Source organism: Ranitomeya variabilis, chromosome 7 (assembly GCF_051348905.1).
Source record: "Ranitomeya variabilis isolate aRanVar5 chromosome 7, aRanVar5.hap1, whole genome shotgun sequence".
In the NCBI taxonomy this organism is placed as follows: Eukaryota; Metazoa; Chordata; class Amphibia; order Anura; family Dendrobatidae; genus Ranitomeya; species Ranitomeya variabilis.
The window spans coordinates 151875993-151892501 of NC_135238.1; the positions used below are offsets into that span (position 1 = coordinate 151875993).

General features: G+C 43.9%; 1 protein-coding gene across 7 annotated transcripts in view; it reads left to right on the forward strand.

Annotated features, from left to right (window-relative positions):
- The window catches only part of ICA1L (islet cell autoantigen 1 like), an 83642-nt gene that overhangs the window by 64441 nt on the left and 2692 nt on the right, over nt 1-16509 (forward strand). For all 7 annotated transcript variants that reach the window (XM_077272069.1, XM_077272071.1, XM_077272067.1 and 4 more), the window contains 2 exons: nt 1527-1751; nt 4782-4862. In XM_077272069.1, the coding sequence (XP_077128184.1) occupies nt 1527-1751; nt 4782-4862 (306 nt within the window). The remainder of the gene's footprint in view (nt 1-1526; nt 1752-4781; nt 4863-16509) is intronic.

A 16509-nucleotide genomic window follows, 5' to 3' on the forward strand; every position in this document is an offset into this window, starting at 1 on the left:
TTAAGAATGCCTGGCTTTTAGTGTGCTAGATGTAGGAGCTCAGGATCATGCTGTTCACAGATCCGTGGCTAGCTAACTTGAATAGTTTACCCAAATAATGAATCTGAAGCTGAGAGTCCCTAGAAATAACTTGCTAGTTAAAAAATTCTGGGATTACCGAAGACCTTGCACTATTTCAAGCAAGTCAAGCTGAGCAAATAGATTTGTAGGACACTGGTCCAGCAGCCACATAAGTGGTTGATGGCCATGGAATACCTCCTGCATGCTGTCAACCCAGAACAACGTCACCTTTGCCATGTGACACACACATGATATTGCGCCAGGCCTACTAATCAGAACAAGTACCTGGGATGCCGGCAGGTCGCTGGACCAGAGTTCTGTAAATGTTATTGCCTCATCTCTACAAGCAAGCAGTCTCTCTACAAGCAAGCAGTCTCTGTAGTGTTGAGAGGTGTGGATAGTTTTGTTTTCCATTTAAGGTACTATTTCCTGATGTCTCGATTTTTTTATTTGAGGAGTAACCAAGATATCTATAGATTCACAAAAACCAAAGCAGTAAATATTGATTGTAGCAAAGGTTTATTTATCTTATAATGGAGGGTAGTCGTTATAATGGATGGGTTCTCTGCCTCTCTAAAAGCATTGAATCTCTTTAATATTGTGCTAATGATTGAAAAGATCAGACTTTGTACAAATATTTGTTGGTTTGCTAGTAACTATAAGGGTACTGTCACACTAAACGATTTACCAACGATCACGACCAGCGATACGACCTGGCCGTGATCGTTGGTAAGTGGTTGTGTGGTCGCTGGGGAGCTGTCACACAGACCGCTCTCCAGCGACCAACGATGCCGAAGGCCCCGGGTAACCAGGGTAAACATCGGGTTACTAAGCGCAGGGCCACGCTTAGTAACCCGATGTTTACCCTGGTTACCAGCGTAAACGTAAAAAAAAAAAAACAGTACATACTCACATTCCGGTGTCTGTCCCCCGGCGTTCTGCTTCTCTGCACTGTGTAAGCACCATAGCGACGTCACCGCTGTGCTCGCTTTCCGGCTGGCCGGCGCTCACAGTGCAGAGAAGCAGAACGCCGGGGGACAGACACCGGAATGTGAGTATGTACTGTTTGTTTTTTTTTACTTTTATGCTGGTAACCACGGTAAACATCGGGTTACTAAGCGCGGCCCTGCGCTTAGTAACCCGATGTTTACCCTGGTTACAAGCGAACGCATCGCTGGATCGCTGTCACACACAACGATCCAGCGATGACAGCGGGAGATCCAGCGACGAAAGAAAGTTCCAAACGATCTGCTACGACGTACGATTCTCAGCAGGGTCCCTGATCGCTGCTGCGTGTCAGACACAGCGATATCGTATGATATCGCTGGAAAGTCACGGATCGTACCGTCGTAGCGATCAAAGTGCCAATGTGTGACAGTACCCCAAGGTCTTGAGCACATGCACTCATGCAATCTAATCTACCCTAAATGTATCCTAATCAGTAACTGGATTTGTTTTATTTTCAGAACCAAGTCACCTTCTAATGGATAATGTAGAAGGGGATGATTTTGATCAGGAGTTCTCCTTTCTAAGTTTACAGCCCCCTATGTCTCCAGCGTTTTCACAAGAGGAACAAGATATTTTTGAATGTGGTGAATCAAGCTCATGGACAAAACAGTCACAGAGTTTGTCTGGATATCTTCCTTCTCAGCTGCTTGATATGGGACTTCAGACTGTGGGAGGACTCAGCAGTAAGTGATTATATTGTGGCATTTACAATACAGTCATTATTTTCAATATATATCAAACCAAACATCAATTTTCTGTATTTATGCTAGAAAATCATTAATTATCTCCATCTTCCTAAATCTTAGATCAGACTTGTTTCTGTCTGTAAGGCAGCTGACTATACCAGGAGCCCTCCTCCAGACTGCTGTGTTTGCATTATGTAACCCACTTCCACATCAAAGCTTCACCCCAAAAAGTTTCCATTTTTGGACCATCAGGAGAAAATTAACACCTGTGCTGTCTCTGCAAGATTCATTCTAGACCACTGATGGCGAACCTTTAAGAGAATGAGTGTCCAAACTGCTACCCAAAACCCACTTATTTATCGCAAAGTGCCAACACGGCAATTTAAACTGAATACTGATGTTTTAGTTTAGAAAAAACAACTCCTGAGAGAGCAGGTGTGGGCAACAGAGAGCAACCATAGACAGGAGCAGAGGTACTAGAATGTAGATATAAAGGAATATGCTTCCTATCCTGGTATATGCTCCCCTAATCCTGATATATGAACCTTCATCTTTATATATGCCCCCTCATCCTGGTATATGCACCTCCATCCTGGTAAATGCTGCCCCAGACCATGTACAGTGGGTACGGAAAGTATTCAGACCCCTTTAATTTTATCACTCTTTGTTTCATTGCAGCCATTTGGTAAATTCATAAAAGTTCTTTTTTTTTCTCATTAATGTACACTCTGCACCCCATCTTGACTGAAAAAAAACAGAAATGTAGAAATGTTTGCAAATTTATTAAAAAAGAAAAACTGAAATATCACGTTGTCAGAAGTATTCAGACCCTTTGCTCAGACATTTATATTTAAGTCCCATGCTGTCCTTTTCCTTGTGATCCTCCTTGAGATGGTTCTAGTCCTTCATTGGAGTCCAACTGTGTTTAATTAAACTGATAGGACTTGATTTGGAAAGGCACACACCTGTCTATATAAGACCTCACAGCTCACAGTGCATGTCAGACCAAATGAGAATCATGAGGTCAAAGGAACTGGCCAAGGAGCTCAGAGACAGAATTATGGCAAGGCACAGATCTGGCCAAGGTTACAAAAGAATTTCTGCAGTACTCAAGGTTCCTAAGAGCACAGTGGCCTCCATAATCCTTAAATGGAAAAAGTTTGGGACCACCAGAAGTCTTCCTACACCTGGCCTGAGCAGTCGTGGGAGAAGAGCCTTGGTGAGAGAGGTAAAGAAGAACCCCAAGATCACTATGGCTGAGCTCCACAGATGCATTAGGAAGATGGGAGAAAGTTCCACAAAGTCAACTATCACTGCAGCCTTCCACCAGTCGGGCCTTTATGGCAGAGTGGCCCGACGGAAGACTCTCAGTGCAAGACATATGAAAGCCCGCATTGAGTTTGCTAAAAAACACATGAAGGACCTGGTATACGAGAGATGCCCTAAAGTGGCTACCAGGTACACATAAAATTGGCCATTTTTATGCGCTAAACGATCTCATTTTTCATATTTCTAGTGCAGTAATGCAGTTCAGTTTTCGTGTTTCATGTTTGCATGTTTTAGCGCTGCAGTGTGCTGCCTTATTTACTTGACTGTATACGAGTTGGTGACTAGGTTCAGCACCTGTTCACACTTAGTCTGTGTTTGGATGTGATGGTCAGTTTTTTCAAATGTATCCTTTAGGGTATGTGTCCACGTTCAGGATTGCATCAGGATTTGGTCAGGATTTTTCATCAGTATTTGTGAGCCAAAACCAGGACTGGAACAATTAGAGGAAAAGTATAATAGAAACATGTCACCACTTCTGTATTTATCACCCACTCCTGGTTTTGGCTTACAAATACTGATGAAAAATCCTGACCAAATCCTGATGCAATCCTGAACGTGGACACATACCCTAAGCCTTCTGACCGAGCACTCTGCCTCTTAGCTACAGGTGTTTTAATCGCAACAGGTCCATTACTCCTCCACAGAGAGAGAGAATTTTAGTCTAAGAAGAGGTTTCACAGGTACCCATTCAGATGGAGACGTTTATTCTCAGTGAGGAAAGGAAAGCGTAGAACCTGGTATACGAGAGATGCCCTAAAGTGGCTACCAGGTACACATAAAATTGGCCATTTTTATGCGCTAAACGCTCTCATTTTTCATATTTCTAGTGCAGTAATGCAGTTCAATTATCGTGTTTCATGTTTGCAAGTTTTAGCACTGCAGTGTGCTGCCTTATTTACTTGTCTGCTTGATCAGCGTCATAGGGCAGCCATGTTTCCTGCTCCAGTGTCAGTGTATGGCATTTAACCTTGATATATTTATAAAAGAAAAATGCTGTTGAAGAATAATGAATAAATAATGTTAATATATAGTTTTATATTCAGTAACATGCTTATGAGTTCAACTTACAGCAGTTACAGTAACATTTTTTTTTACTATTTTAAAGGGAATCTGTCACCTCATTTTTCGTGTATAAGCTTCGGCCACCGCCATCAGGGGCTTATCTATAGCATTCTGTAATGCTGTAGATAAGCCCCCGATGTAACCTGAAAGATAAGAAAAACAAGTTAGATTATACTCACCTGGGGGGCGGTCCGATGAGCGTCACGGTCCGGGTCCAGCGCCTCCCATCTTCATGCGAGGACGTCCTCTTCATTGCTTCCTGTCGCGGCTCCTGCGCAGGCGTAATTCTGTTCCCCATTGAGGACAGCGTAAAGTACTGCAGTGCGCAGGTGCTGGGCTTCTCGGACCTTTCCCGGCGCCTGCGCACTGCAGTACTTTGCGCTGCCTTCAACCGGGAACAGAATTACGCCTGCGCATGAGCCGCGACAGGAAGCAAGGACCAAGATGTCATCGCATGAAGATGGGAGGCGCCGGACCGCACCGGGACCGCCCCTGAGTGAGTATAATATAACTTGTTTTTCTTATCTTTCAGGTTACATCTGGGGCTTATCTACAGCATTATAGAATGTTATATACAAAAAAGTAGGTGACAGATTCCCTTTTAACTAACATTTAGATTCTCTGCTGTAATTTTAGACTGGACAATTCCAAGTTTGTCATCAAATGGCAGCACGTCTGACTGTTCTCTCCAGAAAACTCCTAATCCTTCACCCAATAGTAAGTTCAAATTTCTACTACCTACCAGAACACTACAATTTATCGAGGATACCTTCTACAGAAAATACCGTCACAATTTCATCTAGCTTGAATTCTATGCAAGATATTGAAAAGTTTAGATGCTAAACAAGCAAGGTGAAAAAGACTTACTGAAGAAAATAAATTATGCTTCTTTAAACCATTAAAGGGAACCTGTCACCCCCAAAATCGAAGGTGAGCTAAGCCCACCAGCATCAGGGGCTTATCTACAGCATCGTGGAATGCTGTAGATAAGCCCCTGATGTATCCTGAAAGATGAGAAAAAGAGGTTAGATTACACTCACCCAGGCACGTTCCCGAACGGTTCTGGTCCGATGGGTGTCGTGGTCCGGTCCGGTGCCTCCCATCTTCTTATGATGATGTCCTCTGCTTGTCTTCATCCTGCGGCTCCGGCGCAGGCGTACTTTGTCTGCCCTGTTGATGGCAGAGCAAAGTACTGCAGTGCGCAGGCGCCGGGCCTCTCTGACCTTTCCTGACGCCTGTGCACTGCAGTACTTTGCTCTGCCCTCAACAGGGAAGACAAAGTACGCCTGCGCCGGAGCCACAGCGTGAAGACATGAAGAAGATGTCATCGTAAGAAGATGGGAGGCCCCGGACCGGACCGCGACACCCATTGTACCGGGACCGCCCCTGGGTGAGTATAATCTAACCTCTTTTTCTCATCTTTCAGGATACATCGGGGGCTTAGGCTAGGTTCACATTGCGTTAGGGCAATCCGTTTAGCGCTAGCGGATCACGCTAACGCAATTTTTATTTAGGGGTCGCGTTAACGTCCCCGCTCTCGCAGATCCCCGATCTGCGAGAGCGGGGAACGGACCTCGGGCGCGCCGCGGACGCTGCAAGCAGCGTCCGAGGCGCGCCACAGAAGAACGGCACATCGCTAGCGCGAGCCGAAAAAGGCACGCGCTAGTGATGCGCTACAGGGAAACTTCACATTGCTGTCAATGGGTGCGCTAACGGACCCGTTGCACGGCGTTAATTGCGACATTTTCACCGTGCAACGCTGTCCGTTAGCGTGCACACATTAACGCAATGTGAACCTAGCCTTATCTACAGCATTCCAGAATACTGTAGATAAGCCCCTGATGCCGGTGGGCTTAGCTCACTTTCGATTTTGGGGGTGACAGGTTCCCTTTAATTGAGGGATTATGCACTGAGGCAGCTGAGGTATTTTAGGGTTGTGTAGGTTGTTTATCTTTTTACTGTAATTGGTTGGAATCTCAGTAAGTCCTCATTCAGACTTCTGTTTCTCTCGTACATATTTTATCCATATTTTTCAAATTTATAACATATAGCCAATACAATCTATGGAGTTATTCACATGTCAGGTGTTTTTTGTAGACCGTTTGTTTAAAAAAAAAAAAAAAAATCAGAGACATGTCTGATTTTGATTCAAGGCTCAGATCAAAATTACCCAGCTGAAGGCTCGCACTTCAAAGCAGCATTCAGGCAGAGGATAGTGAAGCCTGATGTGAGCTCGGTCATGCATGGTACTGACTGACTCTGCCAATGCTTTGAAGTGTCCTGCCTTCAGCTGACAAGCCCTGTGATATAATTTCTAATGATCAGCACATCATAGAGCTTATCGACTGTTCATCCGGCACTTCAAAGCAGCATCAAAGGAGAGCAGAATGAAGCCTGATCTGAGCATGCGTGAGCAGACTGCTGTCACTCACCGAGACGTAGCCCTGATTGGTTCGTCCTATTCCGATCCCCAGAGCAGAAGTAGCAGAGCCAAAATCAAAACAGAAGGCTATAGGAACCACAGAGAGATCAGCTTACAGGAGCAGGGAGGGTAATAACAGTATATTAGAAAAGTGTTAGTTAGGAAGAGCAAAAAAGAATGCCCTACATAATAAACACGGAGGACCGTGAAGCAAACAAAGACTTATGTAGACATGAAATAGTCCTCCAAACAAAATTTAAATAATGAATAAGTAATTTTTATTAGCACATACAATTTGTTTAAAAAATAGTAAAAGTAGCAACTTGGAGACGAAAACGACCATTTAGAAAATTGAACACGCAAACACTGGAACAAAGCTGAATAGATAGTGTCCAGGAATATGTAGAAAAATATATTACATCCAAGATTGTATACAAATTGTAAATTCCTATAGAGAAAGCTCTTGGTTGCAAAAAGCACATATATGAAATAGATCGCAATAGTATTTTAAATATGTTAAGTGCAGAGTGCAAACAATTGGAGTTAAAAAATGGATGCAAAAAAATTATTAAAGTGAATAAACTGAACACGGTGTTTTGGTTTTTTTTACCTCTGGTGTCCCCTAATGAGAAGGATACTGAACAAGTAAGGGGTTACGCTGGAACTTCCTGCATTCTGGGTATTTATGTTTTCCCTGGCTCTTACTTTTATGTTCATTATTGATTCACCTGCTACCTTGCACTATGGTGTGCACCTTTTATCTCTGGGTTCCGTTATGAGTTTTTGAATTTGTCACTTCCTTATTACCTGTTCAGTATCCTTCTCATTAGGAGACACCAGAGATTTAAAAAAAAAACAGCAGTGTTCAACTTTATTCACTTTAATAATCTTTTTGCATCCATTTTTTTTACTCCAATTGTTTGCAAAATTTGTACCTTGGCATCCCTCCCCACACACCCACACCGTGCCCCCTGCATTTTGGTCAGATGTATGGGCCCTTGTAGCGTTCTAAATCCTAAAAGGACATAATAGTTCCTTCCCCCATTATGTAGTAATGTCCACAATCCTAGGCTCCTTCCTGGTAAATATGTCCCCCATTCCTTGGCACATCTTGGTATATATCCCCCATTCTGGTTTATAAATTGGAGAGAATAAGTATTTGACACACTGCAGATTTTGTGAGTTTTTCCACCTACAAAGAATGGAGAGCTCTGTGATTTTTATCATAGGTACACTTCACCTGTTAGAGACGGAATCTAAAAATAAAAACAGAAAATCACATTGTATGATTTTTAAATGTTTGATGCAATAAAATGCAATTTTATTAAGTATTTCATCACCTACAAACCAGTAAGAATTCTGGCTTTCACAGACTTGTTAGTTTTTGTTTATGGAGCCCTCCTACTCTGCACTAATTACCTGTATTAATTGCATCTGTTTGAACTCTTTATCTGTATAAAAGACACATGGCCACACAATCAATCACACTCCAACCTCTCCACCATGGCCAAGACCAAAGAGCTGTCTAAGGACACCAGGGACAAAATTGTAGACCCGCACGAGGCTGGAATGAGCTAAAATAGAATGATGCCGAAATTGAACTTTTTCGTATCAACTCCACTCGCCATGTTTGGAGGAAGAAGAAGGATGAGTACGACCCCAAGTACACTGTCCTAACCTTGGATCATGGTGGGGGAAACATCATACTTTGGGGGTGCTATTCTGCAAAGAGGACAGGACAACTGCACTGTATTGAAGGCAGGATGGATGGTATCTCAATATTTTGGCCAACAACCTCCTTCCCACAGTAAGAGCATTGAAGATGGGTCGTGGTTGGGTCTTCCAGCCTGAAAAAGACCCGAAACAGCCAGGGCAACTAAGGAGCAGCTCCATAAGAAGCATTTCAAGGTCCTGGAGGGCCTAGCCAGTCTGCAGACATGAACCCAATGGAAAGTCTTTGGAGGGAGCTGAAACTCACTGTTGCCCAACGACAGCCCTGGAACTTGAAAGATCTAGAGGAGATCTGTATGGAGGAGTTGGCCAAAATCCCTTCTGCAGTGTGTGCAAACTTGGTCAAGAACTACAGAAAACATCTAACCTCTGTAATTGCAAACAAAGGTTTCTGTAGCAAATATTAAGTTCTGTTTTTCTATTGTATTAAATACTTATTTCATGGGGCGTGGCCTAGCACTCGATGTGAGCGGACGGCTCCTGCGACCCCTTTGCTGCATTACTTCATTTATCTTCTTCAAAGTCCCTCCGGAGTGCCGGTAACGAGCAGTGCTGGGGGCGGTGGGACACGCAGTGCTGTGGTGACCCGAGGTCATGGTGAGGAGACGGCAGCAGGATGCGAGGATGGGGGCTGGGAGCCTGAAGATTGCGCCGAGGCAGCAGAGAAGGCAGACGTGGCAAATGCCTCATATGCACGGAGGCTGGAGATAGCGGCCAAATTGGAGAAGTTTGTGAGGCTGGAAGGAGCAGCAAAGGTGATGGCTGAAAGGGGAGAGGGGGAGACCGAGGAGGAGAAAGAAGAAGACTCAGAGGCTGATTCGGTACAAGAGGGGTTAATGGGTGAGGATGAAGGGCGGGAAAAGGAGAGTGTGGAGCAGGAAGATATTTAGGAGCCTGTTATAGGGGAGCCCACATTGAAGGATGTATATGACTTGGTTAGATTTTGTAAGACTGCACTAACAACCCTTACAAAAAGAGTTGATGGGGTTAAAGAAGAAATGTCCAGCATGAAGGCAGCCATAAATAAAACTGATGCCAGGGTGGGGGCAGTGGAGGAGAGAGTGAGTGTGCAGGAAGACCAACTTTCTAAAAAGCAGAAGTCTCACACTCCATGTTTGCAGAGATGTGCTACCCTGGCTGATAAAAATGATGACTTGGAAAACCGCTCAATAATGTGAGATTAGTGGGACTCCCCGAGAAGGTGGAAGGGACTGATCCTACAGCGTTTATTGAGGACTGGCTCCGCACTAAAATTGGCGCCGATAACTTGACCAAACTTTATGCCGTGGAGAGAGCGCACCGCGTCCCCATGAGACCCCTCCTGCCGAGATCCCCTCCTCCCGTACTATCCTTGCTAAGATCCCTAACTATAGAGACAGAGATATTATACGAAGGAAAGCCAGAACAGCCAACGATCTGTGCTTTAATTGCCAAAAGATTTCCATTTATCCTGATTACTTGGCCGAGGTGCAAAAGTAGAGGATGCAATATGGTGCAGTGAAGAAAAGATTGAGAGATTTGGCTTATTCTACCTTATATACGGCAAAGCTCAGGGTTGTGACCCTGGGAACAGTGCATTTTTTCCAAACACCGGAGACCGCTAAATGGCTTGACTTAAACAACAAGTGGCTCCTGGCGGATAAGGACAGAAGGAAGTGAGCAGAGTGAAATGCCGCGCTGTGTGGTGTCGTTTTTTGATAAGGAGAAACTAAAAGATGGTGATGTTATATGGAGGTTTCTGGTTCCTGCATATTAAAGGGAATCTGTCACCTAAAATTGGCGGGCTATGTAAATGCCCTGTGTCCGGTCCGATGGGCTGTGTTTCGTCTTCTTTACTCCACCCCATCCTTCCCCCCTGTCGCAATATTTTCGGGAATTTGAGGTGTCCTCCATAGTTCGCGCGTTCGCAATGCAATCTTGTCTCACGCATGCGCAGTATACTTTGCCCAACTGCGGGCAACGAGCAAAGCCGAAAAGCATTACTGCGCATGCGCTGGCGCACTATGTCCCAGAAGTATTTTGCTGTGTTCTGGGACATAGTGCGACGGCGCATGCGTAGTAATGCTTTTTGGCTTTGCCCGCAGTTGGGTAAAGCATACTGCACGTGCGCGAGGCAAGATTGCATTGCGCACGCACAAACTATGGAGGACACCTACTCAAATTCCCGAAAATATTGCGGACAGCGGGGAAGGATGGGGTGAAGGAAAGAAGACGAAACACCGCCCATCGGACCGGACACAGGGTATTTACATAGCCCGCCAATTTGAGGTGACAGATTTCCTTTAATTGATTTGAACTATGGAGGGACGGATTGTAATAATAATATCTATATGCATATGCGGAGGAGGGGTGGGGGAGTTTTAGATAAATAGTGGTTCATAGGTAACGTTTATAGGGTAGCTAGACGTTGGAGTACCCACAATCTGGTAAGAGAGGGAAAAATACAACGGGAGAACTGTTATGGTTTGTTGGGTTACTGTATATGGGGGGGGGGAGGGGTTAATTGTTTAGGGAAGAGTTTTATTGCATATGGAGAGCTGCAAGATATTTTCAAGGGTCAGAAATTTGCATGTATAGAATTGTATGATGGGTGATGGAATTAAAATTCTTAGTTGGAATGTAAGAGAACTGTCAGAAGGAACACGAAGAACGGCGATCATGGAATATGCCAAGAAGAGGAGACTGGATGTTCTATGCCTCCAGGAGACTCATTTACTTCGGGAAAAGGTGGAGGTGTTGAAGAGGAGGTGGATTGGGAGAGCATATCATTCCACGTATTCTTCATATGCTAGAGGGGTCTCTTTATTAATGGGAGCATCTACGCCATTTGAAGAAATTGAAAGCCATGTTGATAGTGAAGGACAGTATATTTTTGTTGTTTGTAAAATTTATGGGCAATCATTATGTATAGTAGCTATGTACATACCACCGCCATATAGCGGGAAAAAGTTATGTGAGGTTATGGAATTATTTAAGAGGGGTACGGGATTACCATTACTGATCATTGGTGATTTCAATAATGTTATAGATGAGGGGGTGGGATATACATAAACAGAGAGCAGGTAAAAGTATTAGGAAATTGACGGCATTTGGGAATTATATTAAAGAGATTGGAATGATGGACCTGTGGAGAGTGAGAAATGAGAATGTGGTGTGCTACTCTTGTTATTCTGCGACGCATGGGCCTCTTTCACGAATATATATGGCACTGGGAAATGAGCTAATGACACAACTGGTCTGTGGAGTGGAATACCTCCCGAGGGTGATTTCGGATCATAAGCCCATAGAATTGTCTATTAGACTGATAGGGGGGAAGATTGGGAAGGGAGTTGGGTGGAAGTTGAACCCGGTATGGCTGGAATATATTAATATGAATACTATAAAGAAAGAATTGGAGGAGTATTGGCAGATTAATGAAGGGAGTGCTGATAATCGGGTGGTGTGGGACGCTATGAAAGTGGTGCTAAGGGGTCTCTTGTCCCGGGAGATTTCCAGGTGTAGGTTGAAATCTAAGCTAGAAGATAGGGAAATAATAGAAACATTGGAGAGGGATATGGTATTAGACCCGTCAGCAAAAAAATCAGAGTAGGCTAAGGGGTGCACAGGAAGAGGTTAATGAGGTGTATTTGAGGATAGCAGAGAGGAGGAGGGCCTTCCAGAAAACGCAATTTTATGATGAAAGTGAAAAAGTGGGGCATCTGTTGTCAGTGGTGGTAGCGGAGCAGAGGGAATCATCTTATGTATATAAATTGAAGACTGATGAGGGAAGGGAGGTGGGGGACAGTGTATTTTGGGGAAATTTAGACGATTCTATAATCAGTTATATTCTTCGGGATCGGGGGACTCATTGGGAGACGTAGAGGGTTTTCTTGAGGAAGCAGGACTCCCGAGTATTAAAGAAAGTGATAGGGGGAGATTGGAGTTGCCCATAACAAAAGAAGAAATTGAAATAGCTATTATATCTATGGCAAATAATAAGGCCCTGGGGGCAGATGGTATCCCGAGTGAAATTTATAAACAATTAATTGAGATTGTAACACCCAGATTGCAAAAGGTTTTTGAAGAGGCTCTACGGGAGGGTGAATTACCGGCGTCCATGAGGGAGGCAGTGGTGGTGGTCATTCTGAAAGAGGGAAGAGATCCAGGGTAGACGGAAACTTACATGCCCATCACGTTGCCGACGGTGGACGTAAAGATTTTGTCTAAAATTTTGGCTAGCTGTTTGGCAAGTGTGGTTCAGGATCTTGTTCATCCTGACCAATCCGGATTTATGCCAAATAAATTTACAGCGATTAATTTGCGTAGACTTTTTCTGAATTTGCAGCTGCCATCAGACAACAGGGGCAGTAGGGTTGTGGTATCATTGGACGCACGTAAAGCGTTTGATAGTGTTGAGTGGCAGTATCTTTGAAGGGTGTTGGAACGCTTTGCTTTTGGGCCGACCTTTATTTCATGGATACGGTTGCTATATACTTCCCCGATCGCTAGGGTTAGAGTTAATGGGCAAGTGTCTGGGAGTTTTGCGCTTCATAGGGGGACTAGGTAGGGGTGTCCGCTGTCCCCCTACTTTTTGCTTTGGCAGTGGAGCCCTTGGCACAGACAATTAGGAGGACTGCCTCAGTTAAAGGGTTTAGATATGGCTAAGTATCAATGTATGCAGATGATGTGTTGCTTTTTTTGGAGGATTCCGGAGAGTCGTTGTTGAGAGCAATGGATATTATTAAAACATTCGGGTCTATATCAGGATTAGAAATTAACTGGGAAAAATCCACTGTCATGGCCGTAGATGATTGTGTTGTTGATTTGCCAGTGTCGGGGGAGGGTAGTAGGTTGGCAGTGGTGCAACAGTTTAACCCCTTACTGACCTCGGACGTACTATACCGTCCGAGGTCAGCTCCCCTGCTTTGATGCAGGGCTCCGCGGTGAGCCCGCATCAAAGCCGGGACATGTCAGCTGTTTTGAACAGCTGACATGTGCCCGTAATAGGCGCGGGCAGAATCGCGATCTGCCCGCGCCTATTAACTAGTTAAATGCCGACAGCGGCATTTAACTACCGCATCCGGCCGTGCGGCCGGATATGACGTCATCGCCGACCCCCGTCACATGATCGGGGGTCGGCGATGCTTCTGAATGGTAACCATAGAGGTCCTTGAGACCTCTATGGTTACTGATCGCCGGTGGCTGTGAGCGCCACCCTGTGGTCGGCGCTCACAGCACACCTGCAATTCTCCTACATAACAGCGATCTGATGATCGCTGTTATGTAGCAGAGCCGATCGGGCTGTGCCTGCTTCTAGCCTCCCATGGAGGCTATAGAAGCATGGCAAAAGTGAAAAAAAAAAGTTTTTAAAAATGTGAAAAAAATAAAAAAAAACAAAAGTTTAAATCAATAAAAAAAAAAATCAAACCTACACATATTTGGTATCGCCGCGTTCAGAATCGCCCGATCTATCAATAAAAAAAAAGCATTAACCTGATCGCTAAATGGCGTAATGAGAAAAAAAATCGAAACGCCAGAAATACGTTTTTTTGGTCGCCGCGACATTGCATTAAAATGCAATAACGGGCGATCAAAAGAACGTATCTGCACCAAAATGCTATAATTAAAAACGCCAGCTCGGCACGCAAAAAATAAGCCCTCACCTGACCCCAGATCACGAAAAATGGAGACGCTACGAGTATCGGAAAATGGCGCAAATTTTTTTTTTTTTTTTGCAAAGTTTGGATTTTTTTTCACCACTTAGGTAAAACATAACCTAGACATGTGAGGTGTCTATGAACTCGTACTGACCTGGAGAATCATAATGGCAGGTCAGTTTTAGCATTTAGTGAACCTAGCAAAATAGGCAAGCAAAAAACAAGTGTGGGATTGCACTTTTTTTGCAATTTCACTGCACTTGGAATTTTTTTCCCGTTTTCTAGTACACGACATGGTAAAACCAATGATGTCGTTCAAAAGTACAACTCGTCCCGCAAAAAATAAGCCCTCACATGGCCAAATTGACGGAAAAATAAAAAAGTTATGGCTCTGTGAAGGAGGGGAGTGAAAAACGAAAAATCCCAAGGTCATGAAGGGGTTAAATGCCTGGGCATTCAGGTGTCACTTCCAATTTCAAGCTATAGATTTGAATCTGATTCCACTGCTGAGTAAGTTTAGGAGTAAAGTAGGGGCGTGGTGTAAACTGTATCTTTCAGTAGTGGGAAGAATTTATTTGATTAAGATGATTTTGATGCCCCATCTGCTGTATGTCTTGCACAATACCCCTATATGGTTCCCTAGGCGATGGTTTCGTACTATTGATTCTATATTTAGGGATCTTGTGTAGGGGAAAAAAGCAGCCAAGGATCAGACTTGAGATATTGCAGAGGCCCAAGGATGGAGTTGGATTGGCGCTTCCAAACCCTTGGATATACTACTTATCTGCTCATGGCCAACAGATGAGGGGGTGGAGGGAAGTGTCTGGGGCTGGTTCAATACAAAGGGTCTTGGTCCAGGTGATGGGGAGGGATCCCTTGGATCAGGGGTTGGAGGCAGGAAGTTTCAGGAAGATGGGTTTGATGTATCCTACTTTCGCGCTGATACATAAAGTCTGGGAGGCAATTAAAAAGATTAGGGGTTTAGAGCACTTGACAAATTTTTCCCTGATATGGCAAAACTAGACTCTACCGGAATTTGCTAAAATGGGAGAATTTAAAAATTGTATGAGACATTTGGGAATACAGTACATGGTTCAGGTGCAGGACGCGCAGGGACTGGTGCCCTTTGGAAAGTTGCAGGAAGATTATTGGCTACCGGAGGTCTGCAGATTTCAATATGGGCAGTTTAGGCATGCTTATGTCATGCAGAGTAGGACGATGAATATGGAGATTCACAAGGATATATTGTTTGATTATGTCTGCGCAGATAGGAGAACAAAAGGGGTAGTGTTGAGTATTTATAAGGATCTAATGCATACTTTTTAAAATAATTAATTATCCTATTTAGAGCACAGGGGAAACGGGAGGAGGAGTTGGGTAGGATAGAGGAAGATAAATGGGAAGTGATTACGGAATATATACCCTAATTATCGCTGAGCGAACCTGGCAGACTCTCGCAGATCTATGTACTCCATAGAGTATATAGGACTCTTGAATGGCTGTATAGAGCGGGTCTGAGAGAGACTTCTGAGTGTCCTCTGTGCCAGGTGGAGGGGGCTGGAATTCTCCATATGTTATGGCAGTGTCCAAATCTGAACCCATATTGGACAGCGGTGCTTAACCCCTTCACCCCCGGAGCTTTTTCCGTTTTTTCGTTTTCCGCTCCCCTCCTTCCCAGAGCCATAACTTTTTTATTTTTCCGTCAATATGGCCATGTGAGGGCTTATTTTCTGCGGGACGAGATGTACTTTTGAACGATACCATTGCTTTTACCATGCTGTGTAACAGAAAACGGGAAAAAAAATCCAAGTGTGGTGAAATTGCAAAAAAAGTGCAATCTCACACTTGTTTTTTGTTTGGCTTTTTTGCTAGGCTCCCCAAATGCTAAAACTCACCTGCCATTATGATTCTCCAGGCCATTACGAGTTCATAGACACCTAACATGTCTAGGTTATTTTTTATCTAGGTGGTGAAAAAAAAATCCAAAATTTGCTAAAAAAAACAAAAAACAAAACATTGTGCGATTTTCTGATACCCGTAGCGTCTCCAATTTTCGTGATCTGGGTCAGGTGAGGGCTTATTTTTTGCGTGCCAAGCTGGCGTTTTTAATGATACCATTTTGGTGTAAGTACGTTCTTTTGATCACCTGTTATTGCATTTTAATGCAATGTCATGGCGACCAAAAAAACGTAATTTTGTCATTTTGATTTTTTTGTCGCTACGCCATTTAGCGGTCAGGTTAATCCTTTGTTTTCATTGATAGATCGGGCGATTCTGAACGCGGCGATACCAAATATGTGTAGGTTTGATTTTTTTTTTATTGTTTTATTTTGATTGGGGCGAATGGGGGGTGATTTGAACTTTTATATATATACTAGATGGCAGCCCGATTCTAAAGAATCGGGAGTCTAGAATCCATATATACTTTATTTATTCAAATGTAAGAATAATATAAATAATAGTAAGAAAGAACAAAAAATGGCTGCACTCACCAGCTCTTGACAATTCTTGACAGTACGGCACATTTCTGATTGGTCGCTCGCGGCAGGCGGCAACCAATCAGAAAAGTGCCGCG